The sequence below is a fragment of the Loxodonta africana genome, chromosome 10 (assembly GCF_030014295.1).
Source record: "Loxodonta africana isolate mLoxAfr1 chromosome 10, mLoxAfr1.hap2, whole genome shotgun sequence".
NCBI classification, from domain to species: Eukaryota; Metazoa; Chordata; class Mammalia; order Proboscidea; family Elephantidae; genus Loxodonta; species Loxodonta africana.
The window spans coordinates 14850303-14877089 of NC_087351.1; the positions used below are offsets into that span (position 1 = coordinate 14850303).

General features: G+C 45.7%; 2 protein-coding genes across 4 annotated transcripts in view; one reads left to right on the forward strand and one right to left on the reverse strand.

Annotated features, from left to right (window-relative positions):
• Positions 1 to 494: 494 nt before the first annotated feature.
• RMDN3 (regulator of microtubule dynamics 3) lies at positions 495 to 17291 on the forward strand. 2 transcript variants are annotated; one of them, XM_023558658.2, is made up of 13 exons: positions 495 to 623; positions 1025 to 1218; positions 4301 to 4493; positions 4901 to 5044; positions 9447 to 9708; positions 10459 to 10561; positions 13107 to 13167; positions 14590 to 14665; positions 14830 to 14907; positions 15163 to 15261; positions 15569 to 15622; positions 15713 to 15839; positions 16139 to 17291. In XM_023558658.2, the coding sequence occupies exons 2-12, from the start codon at positions 1032 to 1034 to the stop codon at positions 15833 to 15835; spliced, it is 1380 nt and encodes a 459-aa protein (XP_023414426.1). In that variant the 5' UTR covers positions 495 to 623; positions 1025 to 1031; the 3' UTR covers positions 15836 to 15839; positions 16139 to 17291. The 2 variants fall into 2 exon arrangements, with proteins under 2 accessions (XP_023414426.1, XP_003418704.1); XM_003418656.4 differs by having other exon boundaries at positions 496 to 623; positions 15759 to 15839.
• An 860-nt stretch (positions 17292 to 18151) lies between these two features.
• Positions 18152 to 26787, reverse strand: part of RAD51 (RAD51 recombinase) — a 30266-nt gene continuing 21630 nt past the window's right edge. For both annotated transcript variants that reach the window (XM_023558661.2, XM_003418655.4), the window contains exons 6-10: positions 25576 to 25670; positions 20676 to 20789; positions 20167 to 20296; positions 19829 to 19950; positions 18152 to 18935 (exon numbers count right to left, since the gene is read on the reverse strand). In XM_023558661.2, the coding sequence (XP_023414429.1) occupies positions 18812 to 18935; positions 19829 to 19950; positions 20167 to 20296; positions 20676 to 20789; positions 25576 to 25670 (585 nt within the window). In that variant the 3' untranslated portion in view covers positions 18152 to 18811. The remainder of the gene's footprint in view (positions 18936 to 19828; positions 19951 to 20166; positions 20297 to 20675; positions 20790 to 25575; positions 25671 to 26787) is intronic.

A 26787-nucleotide genomic window follows, 5' to 3' on the forward strand; every position in this document is an offset into this window, starting at 1 on the left:
TTAAATGTCAGCTGACAGGAACCTAGGAACTCAGGAACCTCTTGTGGATAACCACTAATGAACCTGTTCTAATTTGATCTGCCAAAGGCGCCACTGTCCACTGCTTAGTAAATGAATAAAAATTCCGAATACAATTAAGTTAAGCGAAATGAAATAAAGTCTGAGCTATGACGGAGTGTTAAAGGGGGGAGAGGGTGGCGCTTTTCAGGTAGACAAAGGATCATTCTAGGCAGAAGTAACAGTAGCAGCAAAGGTAGAAAGCTTAAAAATGCGGAGTGTCCCGGGGAACAGCAAACAATCTAGAGTGACTGAAGGGAAATGGAGCCTCAGCTGACCCGACCGTGAAGGGCACTTGGGTCCCGCCTCCGAGCCCTCAGCCCTTCTCTCTCGGTTTCCCTTTCCCGCTCTCTGCTGGCCCCGCCCACCCGGCGTCCCCCCCATCGCCCCGCCCCCGCCCCCTAGGAGACGCGGGGTCGGGGGCGGAGTCTCGCGCGGGCAGCTCATGGCGTCTTCCTAGGGTGCGCGGAGTTGAAGGCGCTGTTTAATGACGTCACGATCAATGACAGCGTGAGGCGGTGGTGGTAGTGGTGGCGGTGGCTGCTGCCATGGTGGCGACGGGCCGGGTAAGAGTCCGAGGGTCGAAGTTGACCTCCTGGCAGGCCAAGCGCTGGGGAGGCCGGGAGTTTGCGGGCAGGGCGGCGAGGTGGTGACTGCGGTGCGGGTAGGCTGAGGCGGGGGTTGAAGGCTCAGGAGCCAGACTTCTTGATCTGGGCTAGAGGGTGTGTTGAGCGGAGGCTGCGTCCAGGTTGGGTGAAAGGTGCGGTAGTCCAGGTCTAGGGGGCTGGCAGAGCCTTCGAGTTCGCACTGGGGCGAAAGTAGTCGGGAGCAAAGGGTCTGAGCAAGGAGATGCCTGCAGGGGTTTGGCCTTGGTGGTGGGTGAGTCAGGCTCACGAACCTCTGCCCCCTCCCCAAGTTTTCCCCACCCCTAACCTCACCCTCTCCCCGTGGCGCGCGCGGGCTGCAGGTGCAGGATGTCTAGACTGGGGGCCCTGGGTGGCGTCCGCACCGGCCTGGGGCTGTTGGTGGGCACCGCCGCGGGCCTTGGATTCCTGTGCGCCCTTTACATCCAACGGTGGAAACGAACCCAGCGCCATGGCCGGAGCCAGAGCCTGCCCAACTCCCTGGAATACACGCGGACTTCAGAGCCCGGACGCCAGGGTAGGAGACGGTCTCCTGAGGTCGTGGTCACTGCCGACAGATGGGCCTGGGGTCCAGGCTGCCTTTAGCAGAGCCTGTGAGACAGGGCAACGGGGGCGCCCGAGGGTTTCACTTTCTTGGAAAGCTTCTTGAAAAGAAAAGCAATTTTCATTTTCTGTATTTTTCCCCCTATAACCCCAGGAAAGAATATTGTGAAAAAGTCTGTTTAGCTTTCACTTTTTTGTTCTGGCCACGTAGTGCAATGTGTGTATTAAAGGCACTTAGTGTTGGGTTAGCTTGGCATAGGGTGTGTAGTAAGTAGAGGATAAGTCCAAAAGAAGGAAAAAGGAATAATTTAATTTTGTAAGAATTAAAAGCCTTGAGGCTTACTTATCCTCATTAGAATTTGGAGACAATCTAGTCCAAATTTTTTGTTCTTCTTATGAGGAAATCAAGATTCAAATGATTAACTGCTCTGAGGTTGTCACAGAGCAAGTAAGTGGCAGGATTGGGCCTAGTCACCTGGTCCAGGGGACTTTCCACAGAACAGGGCTGAGAGCTCACTTAATGCAATTGAACCTGAATGTGGCTGGAAGCCAGGCATAGCTGAAATGGACAGTGCTTTCAGTTTTGCAAAACTTTCATGTTAACTTGTTTGAGCAAAGCATCCAAGGCTGGCTTAAACCTCTCTGTTCCTTCTTCATCTTTGTTTAATAGAAGACTGTTGAGATCATCTCATCCTGTGTTACTTGTGTTTTCTCTGATTACCAATGCCAGGTCTGATTTTAGCCATGTTGGTTTGAAAAAGTTAATTTTGGAAGAGAGCCTTCAAAGAATTATCACCCTACAAATATGGTATGATATAAGAAGACAAGATATATATACAGAGTTCATTGGTGTTTACCAGGGACTGTGGGGGATGGGGGGCACTCTCTAGATCATAGATACTTGTTATTGTTGGTGATGGGAAAGGCAGCACAGAATGTGGGGGTAGTGAGCACAGCTTGACTAAAGTAAATGTTGCCACTAGGAAGTACACAGGAAACCTTGGTGGTGTAGTGGTTAAGAGCTATGGCTGCAGTTCTAATGCACTAGGAGCTCCTTGGAAACCCTATGGGGCAGTTCTACTCTGTCCTATAGAGTCAGAATCGACTCCATGGCAATGGGTTTTTTTTTTTTTAAGAAGTGCACAAGAGAAAAGGATGTTTGTGCTAAAGAATATGACATATATAATTCAGCAACAACACCAATAATAACAAAAAAAAAACAGTGTACGGTCACATGTAGGTGTACAGGCATATATGTTTACAGGTAGATAAAAGTGTGTACATATGTGTGCACAGACAGAAGTACATGTATGTACAGATATATGTGTGTACACATATGTATTCATAGAGGATACAGTTACAGATACTCCTCAGACATAACCAAACACCTTGTGAGATTGGTTTTCTGAGTTTGAAGGCTTAGGACCTTAGTCTTGTGGGACAACTCAGTCAATTGGCGCCACAGAGTTCATGTTCTGCATCCCTAGTGAGGTGAGTAGCGTCTGGGCTCTTAAAAACTTGAGAGCAGCCGTCTAAGATAAAACTAATGGTTTCTACCCTTCAGGAGCAATAGAGTAAGAAGGACCAAAGTCTCAGAGAAGAAACTAGTCTAAAGGGCTAATAGCCTACACAAGCCATGGCCTTATCTACCCTGAGACCAGCAGAACTAGACGGTGCCCAGCTACCACTACTGATCGTTCTAATCAGGGCCACAGTAGATGGACCCTGAAAGAACATGAGAAAAATGTGGAACACAGCTCAAATTCTTAAAAAGTCAAGACTTCATGGACCAGTTGACACTAGAAGACTGAGACTGTTGCCTTGAGATACTCTTTAAACATTGAACCAAAACTATTCTCTCAGGTCATCTTTTAGTGGAGTAACAGATTGGCACAAAAAATACAGGATATCATCCGTGAATATGGTGCTCCATTAAAAAATCATCTATAAGGTCAACAATTACTCTAAAGCAAAGATGAAAAGAAAAGGGGGCAGGGAAACTGGAGTACTGGAAAGGGAACAACCAGAAAGCAGTTAAAGAGCATGTTGACACATTGTGAAAAATGTAACTAATGTCACTGAACAATTTGTAGAAATTGTCAGATGAGAACCTAATTTGCTGTGTAAACTTTCACCACATACACAAAAAATATTGTTAAAAAAATAATAAAGTTATCGCCCCAGATTGCAGCTGATTGTCAGGATTTTATAGTCTGGTAGAAACCTAGGATTGTAGGTGTGCTTGTCTTTCTACCCTTTCCTTGAGTTTTGTTTGTATTGTAATATGGCTGAGATTGTTACTAGACTTTCTTTAACAAAGGATTTCTGCTTGCTTAACTGTGGGGCGTGCCCTGGTTTTTTTTTTTTCTTTCTCGTTTTTACATTTTCCAGTCCAGTTGCCTGTGGCTCTCAGTTTACTAGCATTTCACTGTTGGAATTCACCTGGGTTGGAATTCAGGGTTGGGTTAGTGGGGCTGGACATGGTGCTTTTCCTGTGGGATCTGTATGGGCATTTTTCAGAGTACTTTTTCTCTTAGTAACTTCCCCTTTTTTCTTTGTCCCTCTCTGATGATACTAATGGAGGTCTTGAGAAGAGCTGAGTTTTCTTTCCTATTCTTTGTGAAAGATCAGAATTTGAATGAGCTCAGTTTTAGTTTTGCTGTGTGCTTGGCACTGGTTGTCTGGCATTTGGACACGGTCATCAGGTAGAGGCTCCTCTTTGACTCTAGTGGGGCGGCCGTCCTGCCTCCCAGGTGCCACACTCTGGCAAGCATTCCACGTTATCTGCGTGGTATGCTGCGTTGCTGACGAGCTCTGGTGTGGAAAGTCTTGGAGCAGAGGGCTCTTGTTTAGAGATTAGAGCCTTAATTTGTTTTTCTAGATAGCTCCTTGGAACTAGTTTCCATGGCTTAGCTGTGAAAATATGCCATTTGAGCCTGAAGGGTCTTGTCTATACATGGAACTTGGGTGAGGAGCAAGTGTTCTTGAATTCTAAGTGAAAGATCCCTTCTTCCCCGCTGCCCTGGGTGTCACCGTTTCCTGTCCCTCTTCCTCAGTGATGCTGTTGCAGGCAGCCCCAGGTGAGGCCGGAGATGCTGCGGTGCTGTCCCGTCTTCCCCGAGAAGGGCAGGAGGAGGTGCTGGGCCGCCTGGACTTCGTGCTGACGAGTCTCGTGGCACTGCGGCGGGAGGTGGAGGAGCTGAGGAGTTGCCTGCAGGGGCTTGCTGGGGAGATTGTTGGCGAGGTCCGGTGAGTAATGGGGCCTCCTGCTACTTTGTACCCTTTCCCCAGCATCTCCCTGCCCCTGCAGCTTTCTCAGCTGGGGTGTGTTCTGGCCTTGCTCTATGTCTGAGGAAGAGGCCATCTTATAGTGTCTAAGCTAATTTGCAGTGAAACAGTACACTTTGTACCTTGTCGCCTCTGGGCCCTCACAGTCTGTTGCAGCAGCTGGAACCCTGTCCTGCCTATCTGGTCTGTCCATACAGGCTGGGGCCAGATAGCTGCCCTTCCTGTTCTTCTGAGGGTGGAGACCAAGGAATTTTCTCTGCCTTTGGCCCTTCAATGAGGAGTGGTTGTAAGAGCCTCTCTCACGGTGAGGGAAAGGCCAGGCTGGATGGGGCCTCATGGCACCCTCCTGCATGGGGCCTGCTTTCCAGGTCCCATATGGAGGAGCACCAGAGAGTGGCTCGGCGGCGAAGGTTCCCGTTTGCCCGCGAGAGGAGCGACTCCACTGGCTCCAGCTCTGTCTACTTCACAGCCACCTCGGGAGCCACATTCACAGATGCTGAGAGTGAAGGGGGGTGAGTCCTCTCCTGGTGGCAGCTGTGGCTGTGGCTAGGTTGCATTTTTCAATTTTTTTTATTGTTCTTTAAATGAAAGTTTACAATTCAAGTCAGTCTCTCATACAAAAACCTGTGCACACCCCAGTTGCTCTCCCTACAATGTGACAGCATACTCCCTCTCTCCACCCTGTATTTCCTGTGTCCATTCAACTCACTCCTGTCCCCCTCTGCCTTTTCATCTCGCCTCCAGACAGGAGCTGCCCACATAGTCTCATGTGTCTACTTGAGCTAAGAAGCACACTCCTCACCAGTATCATTTTATGTCTTATAGTCCAGTCTAATCTTTGTCGGAAGAGTTGGCTTCGGGAATGGTTTTAGTTTTGGGCCAACCGAGAGTCCAGGGGCCATTACCTCTGGGGTCCCTCCAGTCAGGTTGCGTTTTTTAAAAGCAATGCTTACCAATAGAAAATTCAGACCAAGCTGCTCTAAATAATTTTTGGAACAAGGTAAGGATATAAGTAAATAAAATGCAGAAAAGTTGAAACAAAAAAAATCATCCAATTTATGTCATCCAGACATTAGCTGAAATGTTAACGGTGGTTATTGCTTCATCTGTTATTTTCCTCTGAGTAGGTTTGTTTTTTACATAGCTGTTATGACATAGGGTGTACTTTATTTTTGTTTTCTTGTAACATTCGTTTTGGGGCATTTTTCTGTGTTACCACCAGGACTTTGTAAGGATTGTCTCGATGCCTTTGTTTCTTTGACTGAGTGGCCGAGGCAGGTGTGGAGCGTCTCCAGGACTCCATGAGCTCCCGCCGGCCTGGATGTTCTCACCTTCCCACAGGGCAGGCTTGCCCATGCCGCAGCCTGGCAGGTGGGAGGTGACTGACCCGATGACTTGGTGACCCAGCAGGTCTGACCGTAGGCCTTATGGTGAAGCGGGGCCACAGGGAGTGTGGTGGACAGCCTCCTTCAAGCTGGGTCAGGCCAAGGGCTTTTTGATTTTAAACCACTAGTGAAACTTTGGAACTCTGCTCCCAAGGCTGGGGTTTGAATGAGCACCTTTGTTCATTCTTTGCCTGGTGCTGTCAGAGCATCTCCCTCACCCACTGTGAGCTCCAGCCATGCAGGTGGCCTGTGTGAGACCCGCAGGCGATCACTCCTTGGCGGCCTCTGCCGACCTTTCTCCCTCTGCAGGGAACAGATCGGTACAGAGAACAGCCGAGCTTTACACTAGGTCAGGGTGGCTGATGCCGCTGTGAACAAGACACGGAAACCAGAAGTTAAAATCAGCCCTTCAGGGTGATTTTGCAGGATTGGCCCTCTTCACCGCAGCAGTTTATAGAATTAGAATTAGCTACCATTTATTCCTCTCTTCCTCTGTGCAAGACACTGCACTAAGCACGTTAGAGGCATTGCCTCACAACAGTCCTATGGAAGGGGTGCTTTGATTCTCCCTATTGTCAGATGGAGAGTTGTGAGGCTTAGTGAGGTGCTACCTTGCCTGTTGTACAACTGCTAAGTGGTATCACTGTACAGACGTAGCCTGAGTTCCATTCTCTTGACAACTGGGCTTATCTGCAGGAGTGAGGGTCTGTGATCTGAGGCATGGCTTGGTCCTCAGGGCACATTTAGGGGGCTTCTCAGGAAGACACACAGCATGTGGCCTTGGGGGATTTCCCCACTGGCTAAGCGCCGCCACAGCTCACTGCCAGGGAAGACCTGAGATGCAGTGGTCCTGTTTGTTCAGTCCATCTTCCTCAAGTAGAAAGATGGACTCCTGCTTATCTTCATTTCGCTTCCTAAGAAAATGAAGAATAGTGCTAGTCTCCTTTCCCACATCAGCGCCACTGGGTACCTGTGCTGGCTTTGATTATTGCTCAGGTGCCTTTTGAAACAGTGAAGTCTTGCTGAAGCGCTCCAGTCCTCCATCCCTGACCACAGTTGCTGGGCTATCTGACCCCGTAGTAGATGCATTCTCAAGGGCTAGCAGAAGCAACCCTTTTCTATTCAGTGTGCCTCTGGGCCGAGAGATGCTTTCAGAGGGCTGTGTTAGAGAAGGAAACAAAAAATAAAATTGCTATTTAATGTGTATCTGGATTGCAAAGAAATGAAAAGGACTGGAAGTAGGTTACAGTGAACACCGAGGCTTGAAGAGCACATCAGTGGAACCCAAGTAAGCAGGCCACTTGGGTGAGGGAACTGACGCTTGAACTTTGTAAGAAGGGCTGATAGGAGAGGTCACTGCTCTACCCAAGATCAGGGCAGGACAGGGCTGCCCTGTGATAGGGTAAGGGGAGGGGTGGCTTTCTTGGTTATAGCTCCAGCAAGCTTAGCCCATGACTGATCCTGTGGTGGCCACATGGAAGCCTATGGTGGTGCAAGGCTCTGTTGTTTGGCTGGCTGCTCTCTGGGGCAGTGGCCACGTGGAATACTTCTCTTTGACATAAACCCATTGCTGTTCAGTCGATTCCAACTCACAGCAACCCTATAGGACAGAGTAGAACTGCCCCACAGGGTTTCCAAGGAGTGGCTGATGGATTTGAACTACCAACCTTTTGGTTAGCAGCTGAGCCCTTAACCACTGTGCCATCAGGGCTCCCTCTTTGCCATGATCAGTGCCATATCGGTCAAGGGGGAATCAGGAGGAGACCACAAATGCTGACCAGGGGAAGGGGGGCTTCTTTGAGGGATGAAGGGATAAGATTTGATGGGCTATCCTACTCTACTGAAAGCTATATTCCCTCCTTCTCCCAAATAAAATAGCAACCTTGAGGTCTCAGAAGATGGACTGGGTATGGAAGAGGCAGAATCACTGATCACAACTCTCCAGGAAGCCTTCCCAGGCATCCCAGCCAAGAGGGACGGCCCACAACCTCCTCTTCCCTCCTTCTTGGGCATCTGTCACTTCTTTTAGCTTGGGTCTTGTCTCCACCACTGAGAGCCTCTCAGGGTCAGGGCCTGGTCATCTTTGAACGTTGCACAGCTCAGTCCCTTAGTAGGCTTGGGAGTTGAAGGCAGGGCTTCAAAGCAGTTTGTTCTGGTTCAAACCCCTGTTGAGAATTTCTACCCCAGATGTACTGAATCAGAATACACTTTAACAAGATCCCTACGTGATTCTTATGTGTAACAATTTTTGAGAACCACTGCTCTACTAGTGGTTCACGGAATTGGTTCCTAACCAGCAGGATTAGCGGAATTGGTTCCTAACCAGCAGGATTAGCGTCACCTGGGAACTTGTTAGAAATGCAAGTTCTCAGCAGGGGTTCGAACCAGAATGAACTGGTTGGATGCCCTGGTTGAAAGAAGGAAAGTTAGTGCCAGGAGGAGGGGCTTTGTGTGTGACTGAGTCTGTGGCCACTGACTTGTGGGCTCTCCTCAAGGAGCAGAGTAGGAGAGCACGGCCTCCTTGCTCAGAGGGAGCCGTGGTTCTCTGGCCCACTGTGGGAGTGGTGTGTTCCTGTGTGCATAGGTCCCCGCCAGTCCCTGTCCCATCTCAGAAGCCTCAGGTTGTGTTAAACAAAGGGCCACCTTTCTGTCTGGTGGATTTCCCCAAGGGCTGGGTTGGTGGTTAGGGAGGTGTGAGAGAATGGCTTCTTTTCCAGTGGGTGCATCAGCTGGGGCTCCCTGGGAGCCTGTGGCTTAGATGTCAGACCCAGAGACACCTTCTCAGAAGGTCCTATCTGTATCTTTCTCTTCCCCTTCTTCCACCTACAAAGTAGTCGATACCCCCAGCAAGGTCCTTTGGTTCCCAAGGGCCACTCCCGTGTGGTTTAGGATTGGTTGCTGATGTAGAACAGAAGTGCAAGTTTAATTGAGAAAGAAGATGTGGGCATTTGTGCTGCCCATGACCTTGGAGGTTGGCACCCACTCCACTTGGCCCTGGCAGGTACCTTTGGCTGATAGAGCAAAAACGATTGACAAACCCTTAGTCTAGGGAGTAATCTAGCTCAGGAGATCAGCTCCACCTATATCTTAAGGTTTTCATTTCTTTTTTTTTTATTTATAAAAGGAAAATACCTATGCTCACAAAAGACATAAATAATGTTAAAAGATAGAAGAAAAATTTACCTTTAATTCCTCTGTCCTGAGAGGCCCACCGGCATCATTTTGGTTCATACCTTTCTAGGCCTTTTTTTTTTTCTAGCAGACATGGTAGTAGCAAAGCAGGAGATTCTCAGAGTGGCCTCTGACCATTCACGGGGCCCCTGGCTAGTCACCCTTCTTCCAGGCCATTTCCCCAGCCCACAGTTCCCATAGGAAGCTTTCTTTTGAGGATTCATTCTGCCCCTAAGCAGTAGGAATGGTACTTTGGACAACAGTGCTATGGTGGGTCCCTCTGTATGGGCGGTCCATGGTTCTCTAGAGGTTGAATAATCTTCTCCCTTCACCCTGTCATTTACTTTCTCTGCTATAGGTACACTACAGCCAATGCTGAGTCTGACTATGACCAGGACTCTGACAGGGAGAGTGAGGAGGGAAAAGATGACGTGAGCTGTGAGACCGTGAAGATGGGGAGGAAGGACTCCCTGGACCTGGAGGTGGAGGCAGCTCCGGGCTCTGGGCCTGGAGCCCTGGAGGATGTGCTGCCCCTCCTGCGGCAGGTGGACGAGCTGCACCAGGGCAGTGAGCAGGACAAGCGGGAGGGCTTCCAGCTGCTGCTCAACAATAAGCTGGCGGTGAGGCTCCCCACTGCCTGCTTGCTCCCACTCTCCCTCCCGCTCCTGGCCCAGGGCGTGAAGGGAGGCCCACCTGGCTACCGACTCCTGCAAGCAGACCTGGGGAGGGAAATGAGGGTGAAGTGGCAAGGGGAATATGCACCCCTCAGGATTGCATATTCTGTTCCAAGGAGGCCGAGCACTGACCCTGGGGGCCTGCATACTGCCCCCGACAACTCCCTGACAGTCTGCTGCCTCCTGGAGAGGCTCTGTGGAAGAACTTGACCCCTCACCATAGGAAAAACTGGGATGGGTTTTCCCTCTTCTTCCCTGAAGGCAGACAGCCCCACCTGCAGCCTCCATCACAAGCCTAAGTGGGTAGTACAGGTGCCAGTTCTCCTCCCAAGTTCACTGCCAGCATTTATGCTCACCCAGGTAGAGATGCCTAAGGTTGTTTTCTTTTTTTGGCAATTTCACTTTGTTCATTCTGTCAGCAAAAGACTTCTCTCTTGCCGTGCCTCATTCCAGCTCCTTGGAGTTGACCTCCTGGCAGTACTCGGCGGTCAGGGTGCCCTCCCTCTGCATGTGTGCAAGGCCTGTCATCAGCTGCAGGGAGAGGTCACCACAGGGGAGGGCTATGCCTCGGGCCTGGCCTGATCTCAGTGACTGTAACACACTGACTTGGAAAAGCAAACCTAGGGCATGGGGAGAGAGCCAAGGCCCCGCTCTGTGGTTGAGGGAAGAGGGGCCTCACACCTGTTTGGTCTGCAGTATGGAAGGCGGCAGGACTTCCTCTGGCGCCTGGCCCGAGCCTACAGTGACATGTGTGAGCTGACTGAGGAGGGGAGTGAGAAGAAGTCATACGCCCTAAATGGTGAGTGCTGAAAGGGCCCAGGTGGGAAGGTGACTGACTTTGATTATGGGAGTGGAGCTGGCCCATCTGCTTGGGGCCCAGGGGGACGAGTGAGATGCGGCTGCCAGGACAGCTGTGGCTCACTCACTCACCAGGGACAAATTCTCTGGCTCCCAGGAGCCCCTGCTTCCTCCTGAGGAACAGGAATCAGGTCATGGTGACTGAATAACCCAGGCGCCCATGCTTTTAGGTACGGTTGTATCCTGTTAGCATGACTTGTTCTCACTTCATAGCCACAAAGAGCGGCAAAGCCCCCTTTCTTAACCTGAGGAGGTCTGCTGCTGCTTAGGAGTCTGGTTTCACCTGTGGGGCCTGTGGAGCACGCTCCCTGAGAGCATGAGGGGATGTTTGGTGATGAGTGGACGTTTGGCAAGCGCCTGGGAGGGTGGCATGGGGGGCTACTGCCAGCTTACAAGCCCCTGGGATCCCCTGTGCAAGTTTGCTGTCAGAGTCATACGCTGAGGGGTAGGATTCAGCTGACCTGCGCCAGGCTCCGGGCTCTCCTTGTCCGTCTTAAGGTCGCTGAGAAACCTGGGACTGTGGGAAGATGATGTGTCCTGCCAAGCAACACGTCCTCTGAGTCAAGACCATCAATGGGCTTGTGGTTCAGCGAATTATCTAAAGTAACTGAGTTATCTACAGTGGATTCATCTACTTTCCCGCTTTTATAAGTACAGCCTGCAAACACCATTGAATCTCTGATGGTGCAGAATCTGACAATACCCCAGGTCATTGTTGTAAACACTGACTTTTGTTGTAGAATTCTGTTAATGTAGACAGAACAGGCCAACTGAATTGACTGTTTGATACAGGCCTTCAGAAAAATCTCTGGAAGTTCTAACAAAAGGTGCTTGCTTACATAGTTTGCTGAACTACTGTTTGCTTCTTTCTCTTTAAAACAGTTTCTGCCTTCCCTCCTAAATTTCAGGTGAAGATTCTGATAAGCCTTTGGATGATTTTGGGGCTCTTGGTAGCCACCTTTCCTTTCCTCTTGGTCACTGACCATCTCTTATTAATACTAGGACGCAGCATGAATCCTGAGAATGGAGGCCAGGGTGGTAGTCAGAGGAGCAGCTACAGACAGCACTGGTCTGGTCTGGTTCCCCAAGCTTAGCACCCTGGGACAAGTCTGTTCCTGCTGGAGGGCAGGGGACCATAGAGTGTCTCTGAGGGTCCTGCTCTAGAACTGTGGCCTTTTAGAACTATCCTTGTTGGTCCTAAAGTTCTTAATTTCTTTCTCTAGAAGCTGGACCACCAGGAGGCAGCCATTCTGTGGGATCTCAGGCAATGTCTGTCTTCCCCCCTGTCGGTGTGGCCTGGCACCTGACTCAGAGCCTTATAGTTTAACCAGGAGACTCATGAGCAGGATAGAGAACTTGGCAGGAACTGGTGTCTCATTCTTCACTATTACTTTTCTAATGAGCAAATTTGCCTTGAAGGGGACAGAGAGAAGTCCCCTAAGAAAGTCAGTGTCCTCTGTAGCATCAGTTGTCTGAAACATCTATTCGTTATATAAATAGCATTATACCATGGTTACTATAATTGGAATATGAGGAAAAATTTCAGAGTACCCAGCCTACCACCTCAACATTTTCTCTGTGTTCTCTTCCAAACCCTGAGTTTTAATCAGCAGAGAAACCCTGTTTTGCAGATCCTCTTTGCCCCAGGGGAAACCCTGGTGGCGCAGTGGTTAAGTGCTGTGGCTGCTAACCAAAGGGTTGGCAGTTCAAATCCACCAGGTGCTCCTTGGAAACTCTATGGGGCAGTTCTACCCTGTCCTATAGGGTCGCTTTGAGTCAGACTCGACTCAATGGCAACAGGTTTGGTTTTGGTTTTTTGCCCCAGGGTGTAGGCGTGTCTTCCTTCAGATGGCTACAGGCCTCTGCCTCTTTGACACTTGAGGGGCCCCTTGTCAAGAGCTTTCACATGTTTGGGCCTTGGCTTCTTTGTTCATTTTGGTGGCTAGAAAACTTAGGGAAGACCAAGTCTCCCTTGAGACCTTGGTCTATCTGCCTCCTGTGAGGGGTTTTGGCCTGCAGCAATAATTAACATGAGTTTTGGACCCTCTCCTAATAAAATGCACATATACCAAAAATTTGATACAATTTCAGAGGGATTCATTGATACCCTGAAGCCTACCCACAGATCCCAGATCAAAAACCCTTCAGAGTAAGGTCTGCTGGGGACAGTTTCTGATGGCCTTTGGGTCTCATCTGTTTATATTTGAAACGCGAAAATCTGCGTCAGGAACTTCAAGTGGGTTTTGTAAACAGAAGGTAGCTGGGGCAGCTGATGACAGAGTTGGGGAGGCAGAGGGGAAGGAGAAGTCATATTATACAAACTGGTCCCTGGGAAGCTGTATGTGACTTCACTCTGCTCAAGTTCACAACCGTTTCTAAACCAGCCCAAGTCGAGTAGGGACTGAAAGCTACAGCATCATTCTTCCCTTTCTGTGGGAGGGCACACAGGAGCCCGTGTCAATTTCTGGATCACCTTTGTCCTACAGGAAAAGAAGAAGCGGAGGCCGCTCTGGAGAAGGGGGATGAGAGTGCCGAATGTCATCAGTGGTAATAACACCCTGCAGAGTCCCAGGGAAGACCAGTGGGGTCAGAGTGGAGGAGATAAGGGCCCTTTCTTTGCTCCAGCCACAGAGGCATTTGCCAGAGGAACCAGGAGAGGGAGCTCTGGCTTTTATTTTCACATGCCCCATCCTACCGCTTCCAGAGACCAGAGAAATTTTCTCTGGGAGGGGGCTTTCAGGTCAGGACAAGGGAGTACAAGGTTTTTTTCTGTTAGGGCTTGGAGAACCGAATAGCTTTGTAAGTCATCCTTGTTAGAAACTTGTGGGTTCTTTTCTCCTCGGGAAGGCTGGGACAATTTGCAGCTTTCCTATCCTTCACAACTCTTCTTTCCCCCAGCTGCAAGCCCTGGCTGCTTTGCTTGGCTCGCATGAGGAAAACTGGATGTGAGCTTATCCCTAGGAAGTTCAGTGGTCATTTCTTGGCTTATAAAAACATCAGCTCTTGCTTGGTCTCATGTGATGCAACGTTCTGCCAGCCTGATGGGTCAGAGCCTGGTCATTTTGTGTGTCCCAGGGCCTGGGTCCAGCATCTGACGAGTCCTCATTTCAGTGAAGACGTTCATTGTCCACTGCTGCCCCTTGCTTTCCATGTCTCTGCAAGCGGTCTTCTCAGAGGCAGGTCACTGTGTCTTAGGTGTCATAGGTGCTGCTTCCCCAGGCTCCCAGGGATGGCAATTGGCTCATAGTTGACTCTCAATTCCTAAGGAAGAGCTGTCTGCACTAAATATGGGTATGAGTCTCTGGCAGTGTCTAATACAAATGTCCCAATATTTAGTGAAGGCCTGGGTTAGACATTCAGCTTCTGTCAAATGTGCTTCTAGGAACAAAACTGAGGGGTGGCGTAGTGAGACCTTGTTTGGAAGACAGAGGATGGCAAGCTGGCTAGCGGGGAGTGGGGGTGGCGGTCCTGAAATTGGAGGGCTTTCTTCCTTTGCTTCTGCTGGTCCCCAAGTTAACATCAAATTCCTTGAGTATCCTGTCCCAATTTCACTGCCCTAAAATATGGCTTCCCAAGTTCCAATGATACACCTGTATACTTCCAAGGCCAATGACACCCTCTTCCTGTTTACTCAGGAGACAAAAGAACAATACAATCAGGTCTTGATCTAATCTACCAGAGATCTTTTCAAGTTTTTATGACACCTGTGACTGTACTCTTTATGAAAGGGGGAAACTTCTGACACTGGGGACTTGGTCTGGGACCGTGCCTCGATATTCTTAGGTGTAGGAGAGAGGGTTAGTGTGGGAGACTAGTACGCTCTGGAGAGCTGTGAGCCTACCAGTATGTTTGCTGAGAACATTGGTTGGGACCACGCGTCTGTGAAGAGAGAGAATTATATACAGATAGAAATTGCAGTGGTGGCTTCCAGCCCTCATCGCTGAGCTTGGTGCCGCTTCCCCTCCTCAGGTACGCAGTGCTTTGTGGTCAGCTGGCTGAGCATGAGGGCATCCAGAGGCGCATCCAGAGTGGCTTTAGCTTCAAGGTGAGGAAAGGCTTCTCTCCCTCCCTTGTGCTGGTCTCGTCCAGGCTCCCTGGCTACTTCCCAGCTTCCCTTAGGAGGGCTTTCCTACAGCCTCAGTGACTTGCCTCTCTTCCCTTAGCAACTCTTGTCTCTGATGTTAGTTTATTTACATTTTTCTCCCTCAGGAGCATGTGGACAAGGCCATTGCTCTCCAGCCAGAAAATCCCATGGCTCACTTTCTCCTGGGCAGGTGGTGCTACCAGGTGAGCTACATCCCAGGGCTTGACATAAGGTTCTGAGTGTCCTGTGACACTGATCTCCTTGCCAAGAGGAGCAGGGCCCTCAGCTTCCTCGGCCTGGTCCGGCTCAGGTGCTATTTCTTCTGAACACCTGTAGTATTGGTGTGTATTGGTGGTCGAGACCCTGTTTAACCCTGTTTGTTTCCAGTACAGAATATTCCGTCTTCCTACAGTTATTTCTTAAAATGTTTCACTCACACCCTGATCTTTTGGTGGCAGGTCTCTCACCTGAGCTGGTTAGAAAAAAAAACTGCTACTGCCTTGTTGGAAAGTCCTCTCAGTGCCACTGTGCAAGACGCCCTGCAGAGCTTTCTAAAGGTACCAGGGAAGGAAGGTAGACACCAGCCCAGAACACCAGGGTGACCCTGTTTCTTTCTCCTAAGGACATGACTGGGACCCTTAATGGATGGGGTTCCTGGCAGGGGATAATTTTGTGTTTGCTTGCTCTTGTGGGAAATCAGAATCACCTGAAAAGCTTTTTTAAAAAAAATAGATTCCCAGACCCTATCCCAGACCCACTGAATCAGTCTCCAGCTTGGGGAATGGAGATCTTTATTTAATAAAGTCGAGCCTGACTTGAATTTGGGAATCTCTTACTGAAATGCCTTCCTCCCTTCTTCTCCAGGTTGAAGAACTACAGCCAGGATATTCCAAAGCAGGAAGGGTATATATTTCTAAGGTAAACTCACCTGCCATCCTTACAGATGGGAAGATCCATAAGTAAAATTTCTGGGAACTCCTAAATGCACACATACTCATCCCCTTCTAGTCTTCTGGTTTATTTCTGCCAGGTTGTCACTGTTATGTGTTTTTAGTGCTACAGAGAGCTAGGAAAAAACTTGGAAGCTCGACAGTGGGTGAAGCTGGCCCTGGAGCTGCCAAGTGTCACTAAAGAGGTAATAATACTCTCAGGAACTTTTCTAAGACTGGGTCCTATCACTGAGTCATCATGGCTTAAGAAAGAAACTCTTCTCTTGAGGTCTTATGTCCCTAGGAAAGGAAGGCTCCATTTTTGTGTGTAGGCCCTTTCGTATACAGGGGAGAAGATGGAGCTCATGGGCTTCAGGCTATTGGGGAAAGTAGGAGAAAGACTGGTAATGGGCCGATCTCAGACTCTGGTACCAGCAGTTTGGGAAATGTTGGCTCCAGATTTTGAGTTCTAGCCTTGTTCTGTTTGTCTCTTTTGTCTCTTTAGGATTCAGCTTTCCAGAAGGACCTGGAAGAATTGGAAGTAATTTTAGGAGAATAATCACATTCCAGTGGCCTTTATAACTTGAAGGATATCATTATTTACTTAAGGAGAAAAAAATCAAGGCATTTTTTTTTTGTTGTTAGGCCTGCTTAGCTCTGGAAATTGAGCCAGACTGGCTTAGGGGGTGTCCTGACTCATGGGTCTGACAGCTACCTGCTAACATTCTCCAGTTTCTTGCCTGTTGTCCACCAGTTAATCTATTCTAATCCTTTACCTAATCTGAAATTGGGTAAGTAGCTGAGGCCTAGGATTCTGTCCTCCTGAAGTGAATTTCTGAAAAATTAAGACTAGTATAGCACCTGCCCCAGGGTTGCGTGTGGGTGGAACCCTGAAGGCTGCTGGAACTAAGAGAAGGAAGTAGTAATACTGCTTTCAATTGCTGGTGAGGTAGGTGAACTTCAAAGAGCTACAGAACAAAGCACAGAACATATTAAACTCTAATCCTTTTCACTGATTAATATTCAACATAAGTGTGTATGGTCTAAGATCGCACCCCATCTACCAGAGTGAACGAAGGAGTCAGAGCAGCCCATAGTTTTGCCCTCTTATCACCCATCATGTGGATTCTTAACACTATTCCTGGGCTGAGGGGCCGGACCATGTGATCTCCAGAGTCCTGACAGCTTTTGGAATGACAGCAGTGGCAAAGGTTTATGATACTGTGAAATGATGATCTGAAGAGTTGCCCGGAATGTATTATGGCACACACTTGAAATAAACCAAATTTGATTGGAAGTAATTACATTCTCCTTTCTATGTTTGTTTCCATTATTAGGTCCTTATTCTTAACACTTCCAGAGTTATTCTTCATACAAAAGCTACTGCATACAAGTAGAAAAATAGGACTCCAAATATTTAGTGTTTAGAATAAGCTCTTTAGTTAATGCTATTTCCAGTGAAAATTTTAGTGTTACATGTAAAAGACAGGCAGGGGCATGATTGTTTGTAGCCTAACAAGGTCAATTGCAACTAAGCAGATATTCCCCTCTCCCTCACGTTTACCTTTAGTCAGAGCCAACAGCACAAAGCCTAATACCCCCTAGAAAGAAAACCTCACCTAGAAGAACAAATGAGACAAGCTTCTGGATCAAAGTCACTTAAATAGAACCGTAAGATTGATATGCTTTTATACAATAACCAAGTTTTCACTCCAGAACCTGTCGCTGTGGTTTTTTGACATCCCAGGTTTGTTTTGTGGTGTAGAAACGAAAGAGAAGACCTGAGATGTATGCAATTCTGAGGATAAAAGAAAAATTTTGGGGGGGGGTCTAAAATCTAGATAAAGTTTTTGGGAGAAAATGAGCTGAATGTGTGTTACTTTGGGTAAGATCCGGACTGCATGCCCCAGCTAGCAAAGATCTTAGAACCCAACACAAGGAAAATGGGGAAATGAAGGAAGGGACAGGAATTTAGGAAAAAGTCTTGCGAACTTTATTTGGTACCTAGCTCCCAGGGACAGTGACAAGACTCTTAATTCTTAAGGAACTGTTTTCAAAACAGCTGCGTTATACTGACTGGCTTCCTGTCTCCCTACACACAGTGGGACCACCAGAGGCAGCAGCAGACTTTCGCTGCTCTTCCCCAATACTAACTGAAAAGCCTTTTGGAATTGGAAAAGCTAGTTAAAACCCTCCTAAACAGAAATATGAAGGGCAGGAAGAAGAGTATCTTAAACCCCTAAAGTAGAATGATCAGGGCAAGTACCCAGACCTCTATAATAGAAGACTTCTGGCCATAGGAAAGCCGTGGTAAATCCACCTTAGGATGTTCTCCATTAGGCCAAAGGCGCTCAGTCTCTGAATGGAGGATCCTAAATCATGCATCCTATTTCCAACCAGTTTTCAAATCTCAAAGCAGCAGAAACATTACCCCTAGGCAGTGCCAAAAAATCATTACAGAGGGCCTATCTTGAAACATTCAGCTTGTACAAGAATAACTCCTAAATAGCACATTCACTACAAATAAAACTACTTTATTACCAGCCTCTCACTGAATCTTTTTACTTAAATAGTCTGAAAAGCTCAAGAGCCCAGAATTATCTTCAGTTGGTCTTAGCAGCAAAGACCAAGCAAGCAGACAGTGAAGGGCTGGCGGCCCAGCAGCCATGCTCAGGACTCCTTAACCAGAAACAGTCCAGATGGACAAACTTAAAACACCTGCTTCTGATTGACAGGGGAGAGTTCTACTGAGAAAAAGAACCTGTGAGGAGACCCATTCCCTGGCCACACAGCTCAGGCATTTTATTTCACCATTATTCTGACAGGGAAGAGTTGGGTCTCCCCAGCTTTAGTTCTTTTGAAAACAAAACTGTCCAGTAGTTAGCTGTTAGTCTGGAGTCAACCCCAAGGCGCCGTATCAAGGTATTCCATATCTCCCTTCCAAAAACCAAAGAAATCACAGATTAACATACTCCAGAAGGAAAAAACATTTCAGATCAGTTTGTGACTACTGACCTGTATCCTGTTTACCCATCAGAAAAGCCGATACAATAGCTGTTTTTCTGGAAGCCTTTTCCTGGCAGTCACAACAGGAAGAGGCCTGTGAAGACCCCAGGGAGCAGTCCTCTCCATTAGGCTGCTGCAGCACTTAAGGTTTACAACAGGAAAAAGCAACGATTCAGTCTTTGGCGTCTCCCACTCCATCTGCGTTGATGGCAAACATAGCTTCAGCTTCCGGAAGACAGGGAGAGTCATAGATCTTGCAGATTCTCGTTTCTCCTCTTCCTTTCCTCAGGTACAGTCTGACTCAAAGACATAGGCCAAAGCACCAAAGTTATTACAATTAAAAATTCCATTTTTTTACTTTATGGTAAATCTAAAAAAAAAAACAAAATCTTTTTTTTTTTAAACAAATATATACATCCTAAGTACTTGGGGGGATCTTTCTGGGTTCCTTAGGCATAAGGGCACTTCCAGCCTGAAGGAATCCATTTCTGCCCTGCCCTCACTCTTAGTGGATTATCCAATATTGAAACAATTGAAATAATGTTTTGTTTTTTAATCAAGGAGAGGCATACAAATTTTTCATATTCATTTTTCCATATTGGAGGCTTTTAACTACCTTATAGGAGCCCTGGTGGCGCAGTGGTTAAGTGCTCAGCTGCTAACTTAATGGTCGGTGGTTCAAACCCACCAGCTACTCCACAGGAGAAAGATGTGGCAGTCTGCTTCCGTAAAGATTTACAGCCTTGGGAACCCTATGGGACAGTTCTCCTCCATCCTATAGGGTCGCTATGAGTTGGAATTGACTCGATAGCAGTAAGTTTAACTACTTTATGAATGATCTAGAGGCAAACACCTGTACTAACCAAAACCAAAAAACCAAACCCAGTGCCGTTGAGTCGATTCCAACTCATAGCGACCCTATAGGACAGAGCAGAATTGCCCCATGGAGTTTCCAAGGAGCGCCTGGCGGATTCAAACTGACAATGCTTTGGTTAGCAGCCGTAGCACTTAACCACTACGCCGCCAGGGTTTCCGTACTAACCAAAGCATGAAAATTAGGTTTAGCAATATAGCTCCTAAGTACCTAACTACATACGACAGTAACTTAACGGGATTTAAATGGAAATGCTATAGTTTCCTATCTACTTCACGACATTCCAAGGAGAATTCACCTGCCCCATCAGCTTACCTGGTTGTTGAAGCATGGGCAATGATGTTTCCTCCAATAGGTTTCTTGGGGTCTGCAGCAAACATGGCTGCTCCATCCACTTGGGCTACCACCTGGTTAGTGATTACCACGGCCACACCAAACTGAGGGGGAAACGACAGTATCACCTTTGCGGCCACGAACACTCCAAGGACCTTCTGCTGCCACCCCATTTCCCCACAAATAACAACTAACATCTCTCTTCTTTCTTGTCGGATAGCTCCAAGATACTAGGCCCTAAAGTCTCGGTTTCTCAGCAAGGCTCCTGGGACTTGTGGCTGGTGAAAGTAGGCATGTGCTATCCCTAGCCCTCAGCTTACCTCGTCAGCAAGTCGCAGAAGCATCCGCAGAAACCTGGCCAAGTGCATCTGCCTGGCTGAGAGTTCACCGCGACCAGAGTAGTCTGTTCTGTAGAGGGCAGTGGCACTGTCTACAATCAGCAGCGCGTACCTACAGGTAACAAGGATTCTCTGAAGCTTGTTTCTAGCCTGTGTCAGATTCTGCTCCCTTCCTCACTACCCTGAAATCGCATATTCACAGACAGACTTGTAGATAGATGCTCCAGGAAAATAAACATTTGTATAGCATTCACATCTGAGGCACTATGCGCCAAAAGTAAGACTCCCCATAAGTTCAAGTGTATTGTGGCTTCATGTTTTAACAGTGACTTGACCTAAACAACAAAGCAAGATCATGAAAATAAAATCTTAAAACTTAAATCTCCCCATTTCTAATTCTAGCTACTATCAATTTGGCCAAACAGCTTTTTATACAAGATTCAGGGTGAGGGTCCTGGCAGTGTATTCAGTGCCTTCTACTGGGCCCATACCTGGACTCCACCATCATGGCTGATGCTTGATAAAGGAGCTGGGTCTGGTGGTCTGTGTTGAACCCTCGAGCGTATGCTACATTATCCAGGACATCACTGCCAGAGAGGCCATATCTAGAAGGGGGGAGAAAACATTTTAAAGCTGTACATGGGAGCCAGGCAGATGAGAAATTCATCTCTAACACTGGAGTTATCTGGATGGGTAAGATGTGGTATTGATGATAGTTTCAAGGCCCCAGAATATAAACCCCTTCCTATTAAGAAGTTCAGCAAACTATATATAGAGAGAAAGCAGCAGCAATTACTTTGGAGACCTACTGGCAGAACATCAAGATAAATCTATTCTTTGAGGATTCATGAACTAGAATAAGAAATTTCCAGATATAACAATGTTATTCTCCTGGGAAGACCAAGGGTAGCATGACAAAACTGGGACTGAAACAAAGATGAGTCACTGAAAGATAAATTAAAATGAATGGTAAGTAAAAACACATTTTTCTTTTAGTTGGCAAAGCAGTCATAAACATAGCCCTAATTAATAAATAAATACACAATGCATTGTTGGAGGGCCTGGGAATACAGCGGGTGATCCAACCAAAGTCATGGCCTACATTCCACTATTGTGTCTATCCTAATATGAGAACATCTGAATACTTTATGTTACTAATCAAAATTTAAAGACTGTCTAAAAGGGAACCTCTAGACTACTAAAACAGGAGGCTTGGTGGTACAGTGGTTAAGAGCTTGGCTGCTAACCAAAAAGTCGGCAGTTTGAATTCACCAGCCACCCCCTGGAAACCCTATGGGGCAGTTCTACTCTGTCCTATAGGGTCGCTATGAGTCAGAATCCACTCGAAGGCATCGGGTAGACTACTAAAACAGTGTATTCAAAACTTGATTTCTGTATGAGTGCCAAAAATTACTTTTGGAGGGAGGATCCAGTTCTCTACATGTCTTCAAAAAATCAAGATCAGATTGCAAGACAGTAACTCTCCCTTGACAGGCATTTTGTAAGCAGAGGGAAAGAGGGCAAAAGCCATGATGCTGCAGTCACAGCTCCAACCTGACTTTATGTCTCAGTGGTGTACGCACACGTTCAACGGCTTGGACTCCTCAAGCTGGAAACCAGGAAAGACAATTTTGATACAAAAATGGAAAGAAAACTCTTCTCAACTTAGTGTTCCACAAACTGCCCTATCCAGGCAGGTGCTGACTTGAGCCTGTGACGTCTCAACATGCAATTAAAATTCTATTTAATCAAGTCTGTCTCATTAGGGGGAGAGTAACTGGGAGTGTGTAGCAAGGTGTATATGGGTTTTTGTGTGAGGACCGACTTGATTTGTAAACTTTCACTTAAAGCACAATAAAAATGATTTAAAAAACTTAAAAATTCTATTTAATCAAAGGTTTCAGTTTAAATGCGTGGTAGGGACCAAATTATCACCATTTGACAAGGGAAAATAAATAAAACAATTTTTGAGAACTTACTTTGAAACTATATTAGGAGATGTAGAAATAAATTCTTTAACTTTACTGAGGTATAATTTATATACAATAAAATTCACCCATTTTAGTTCTAAAATGCAATAATTTTTAGTAAACTTGCAGAGTTGTACAACCATCACTACCATCCAATTTTAGAACATTTCCATCACCCTCAAAAAGATCTCTCATGTTCTTTTGCTGTCACTTCCCAGTCCTACCCCCAATCCTAGGCAATCACTAATCTCCTTTCTGTTTGAAAATTTCATATAAACAGAATCACACAATATGTGGTCCTTTTTGTCTGGTTTCTGTCACTTAGGATAATGTTTTTGAGGTTCGTCCATGTTTTAACATGTATTAGTGTTAGTACTTTGCTCCTTTTCATTGCTGAATAGTATCCATTGTATGGATAAACCAGATTTTGTTTATCCATTCACCAGCTGATGGACATTTGGGTTGTTTTCAGTTTTTGATTATTATAACTGCTATAAACATCCACGTACAAGTCTTTGTGTGGGCCTTTTCATTTGTCTTGGGTAAATAAAAAAAAAAATTATTATTATTATTTTTTAAATAAGTAAGGTGAAATTGCTGGGTCATATGGCAAATTTGTTTAACTTTTAAAGAAACTGCCAAGCTGTTTTCCAAAGTGTTTGTACTATTTGACATTTTCATTAGCAGTGTATGAGGGTTCTAGCTTCTCCATGTCCACACCAACATTTGTTGTTATTTCTCTTTTGTAACAGCTACTCTAATGTGAAGTAGTATCTCATTGTGGTTTTGATCTGCAATTCCCAGATGACTGATGTTGAGCATTTGTAGGTCCTCCTTGGAGAAATGTCTATTCAAATCCTTCGCTCATATTCTAATTGGGTGGTTTTCTTCTGAAAGTTTTGTAGTTTTCGCTCTTATATTTAGGGCTATCATCCATTTTGAGTTCATTTTTGTGTATGGTGTAAAGGTAAGAATCTAAATGCATCTTTTTGCATGTGATATCCATCTACATTAACACCATTTATAAAAGGTTATTCTTTCTCCTCTTGAACTGCTTGACACCTTTGTCAAAACTCAAGTGACCATAAGTAAACTCAATTCTGTTCCACTGATCTGTGCTTGTCCTACATCAGCACCACACTACCTTGATTACAGTAGCTTTACACTAAGTTTTAAAATAGAGAAGTGTAAGAACACCAACTTTCTTCTTTCTTCAAGAATGTTTTAGCTCCCCAAGACAGACACCATTCTAAACAGAAGCTGTCCAAGACTACCCTTCAGCCAAACCACGGACAGGTCCATAAAATAAACGTTAACAACCAAGAAAAACGTGCACCTTAGAACAATCAATTCTATGAGCTCAAAGGGGCAACATTTACCCAAAAGCAAAGGAGAAGGCAGGAAGAGGCAGCAAATCAGGATGAGAGAAAACAGAGGACTTAGGGTGGAAATAGGGAGACTGCTGACATATTGTGGGGAATGAAATCAATGTCATGGGACACTTTATGTACAAACTATCAGATGGGAAACATTTGCTCTGTAATCTTTCACCTAATGTACAATTAAAAAAAAAATGTTTTGGCTATTCTAGGTTCTCTGCATTTCAATATACGTTTTAGAATCAGCTTGTCAATTTCTACAGAAAAACCTTGCTGAAATTGCATAGGAATTCTGTTGAATCAGTAGATCAAAGTGGAGAGAACTGCCACATTAACAGACTTCCCATCCGTGAATGTGCAATGTTTCTCTATTTAGTTAGGTCTTCTTGAATTCTTCTCAGTAACGTTTTGTAGTTTTCAGAGTACCAAGTTTCCCACTAAGTATTTTACTCTTTCTGATGCTATTGTGAATGGAACTGTTATTTTCAAGTTGTTCATTGTTATATATAGAAATGTAATTGATTTTTACATATTGATATTCTATCAATCTGAACTTGTTTATTAGTTCTAGTTTTTTTTTTTATATAATGGATTCCTTAGGATTTTCTACATATAGGATCATGTCATCTGTGAAATAAAGACAGTTTTACAAATTTTTCCTTTGCAATCTAGATGTTTTTTATTTCATTTTCTTGCCTGACTGAACTGGCTAGGACCTTCAGTACAATGTTAAATATAAGTGGAGAGACTGGACATCTTTGCCTTATTTCTGACCTTAGGGAGAAAGCATTTAGACATTAACCATTAAGTGTGTTAGCTGTGGGTTTTTTGTAGATGCCCTTTATCAGATTGAGGAAGCTTCCTCTTATTTCTAGTTTGTTGACTTTTTATCAATGAAGAGTTTTGCATTCGATCAAATGCTTTTTCTGCATCTATTGAGGTGTATGTCCTTTATTCTATTAATATGGTGTATTACATCAAATGATTTTTGGATGTTAAGCCAATCTTGCATTCCTATGATACATCCCAATTGGTCATGCTGTGTAATCCCTTTTCCAAATATTTGTTGGGTTCTCAGATTTCTTTCTTTGTGGATCTCTAATTTAATTCCATTGTTGTCAGAGAACATGCTTTGTATGATATCATTCCTTTCAAATTTATTGGGACTTAGTTTGTGGCCCAGCATATGTGTGCTTGAGAAGAACGTGTATCATGCTGTTGTAGGGTAGTGTTCTATGCCAAGTAAGTTGGTTGATAGTATTAGTCAAGTTTCCTAATGCTTGCTGATGTTCTTCCTAGTTGTTCTATCCACCAATGAGAGTGAGATTTGAAATTTTCAATTACTATTGCTGAATTGGAGCCCTGGAGGCACAGTGGTTAAGAGTTTGGCTGCTAACCAAAAAGTTGGTAGTTCGAATCCACCAGCCGCTCCTTAGAAACCCTATGGGGCAGTTTTACTCTGTCCTATAGGGTTGCTATGGGTCGGCATCTACTCTACAGCACCTAACAACAACAACAACACTGAACTGTCTATTTCTCCTTCCAATTCTGTCAGTTTTTGTTTTGGGGGCTTTGTTGTTAGATGTGTCTATGTTTATAATTGTTATAACTTCACAATGAATTGGGTTTTTATTATAAAATGTCCCTCTTTGTCTTTAGCAGTTTTTTTTGTCTTAAGGCGTGTTTTGTCTGATATTAGTTTAGTCACTCCAGCTCTCATGATTACTGTTTGTATGAGATATCTTTTCTGCCCCTTAACTTTCAATCTATTTGTGTCTTTGAATCTAAAGTGCTTCTCTGGAACACAGCATATAGCTGGATCTTGTTTTTTATCCAGTGTGACAGTAACTCATAAATTCTTGACTAAAAGAGAATGCTTTTCTCCTCTAAGGAAGGTATTCTTCTGAACCACGCAGACAGCTCTGGGAAGAACAGACACAGGGCAGTAAGTGAGGAAAAGGCACTCTGCCGCCGAACCAACCCTGGAATCAGTGCAGTCACAGGTGCAGCCGTATTTCCTCCTGTCCAATCCGGTCACCCACCTCTCAGCCACTGCCAGCAGCCGTTCGGGCCTAAAGGTACCCTCGGTGTCAATGTACATGGCCTTTCCTTCACCTCCACCCCGGTCAATAGGAAGCTAGAGAGAACAACAAAAATAAAAAAATAAAAAGGAGAAATGAAACTGTATTTGTGATACAACTGACCAGGTTCCTTGTGGCCGGAACACTTAAAGGGAAAAACTTCAAAATGACAATAAGAGGTACAGAGGGGGCACTCCCTTTTGATAGAAATACAGCTAGTGGAGATGAAGCTCCCTGTGTCGCCCACCATGGAAGGCTAGTGTCTTCCCGGGGCTGGAGTGCTTGGAAACATAATACAACGTGGGTAATAAAATTCTGTGACCGCGTATCAACACAAGACTGACCGAGCAATTCTCCCAGGAGGAAAAACATTTGGGAGATCACTCACTTTAACTGTAATCAGTAAGGGACCTGATCCAATACCCATACCCAGACCAAAACTTACACTTCAGCTCATTGAGCAGAGCTCATTTCTGAGGGTCATTAAAGGGGCTTGGCAACGTCCCAGGTGCATCTCTAACAAGTTTAAAGTGTGAGCACCCAAGGACACGTTGTGGGGTCGGCAAGCAATGTCACAAAACAATACGTGTATTAATTGTTTAATAAGAAACTAATTTACTCTGTAAACCTTCTTCTAAAGTACAATAAAAAATAAAGTGTGAGCAAAAAGGAAGAAAAAAGGTGTTTGCTCTAGTAGTACATAGAGATGTTAAAAAAGAACAAAGAGAGAACAAGGAAAATAAATACTGAAAGTAAATGTAGAAAAAAGGAAAGAGGAAAGAACATGGAGTGCCATGAAAACTCTCTCGGGCCACTCAGGGAAATCTGTTTTAGGTTACCCGCTGTAGGCCAAACACGTACGAGTCTACAGATTTGAAGTGAATGATGCTAAAGCGTAGGTTGCATCCTAGAAATCTACTTTGTAGCCATAATTCACCTTTAAATTTTGAGGAAATTCCATTTCATATCTAGGGCCTCATAGCACCAAATTTTTTCTCCTCCTATCTTTGAGAAATTTTTTATCCAAAATGACAAAAGCACTGTATGCTTGTATTAAAAATTCAAGCACATATGCATACCAATGTTCACTGCAGCATTATTCACAATGCCAACAGGTGGAAACAACTCCAGTGCCTGTTAGCAGATAAGTGGATAAATAAAACATGGTATGAA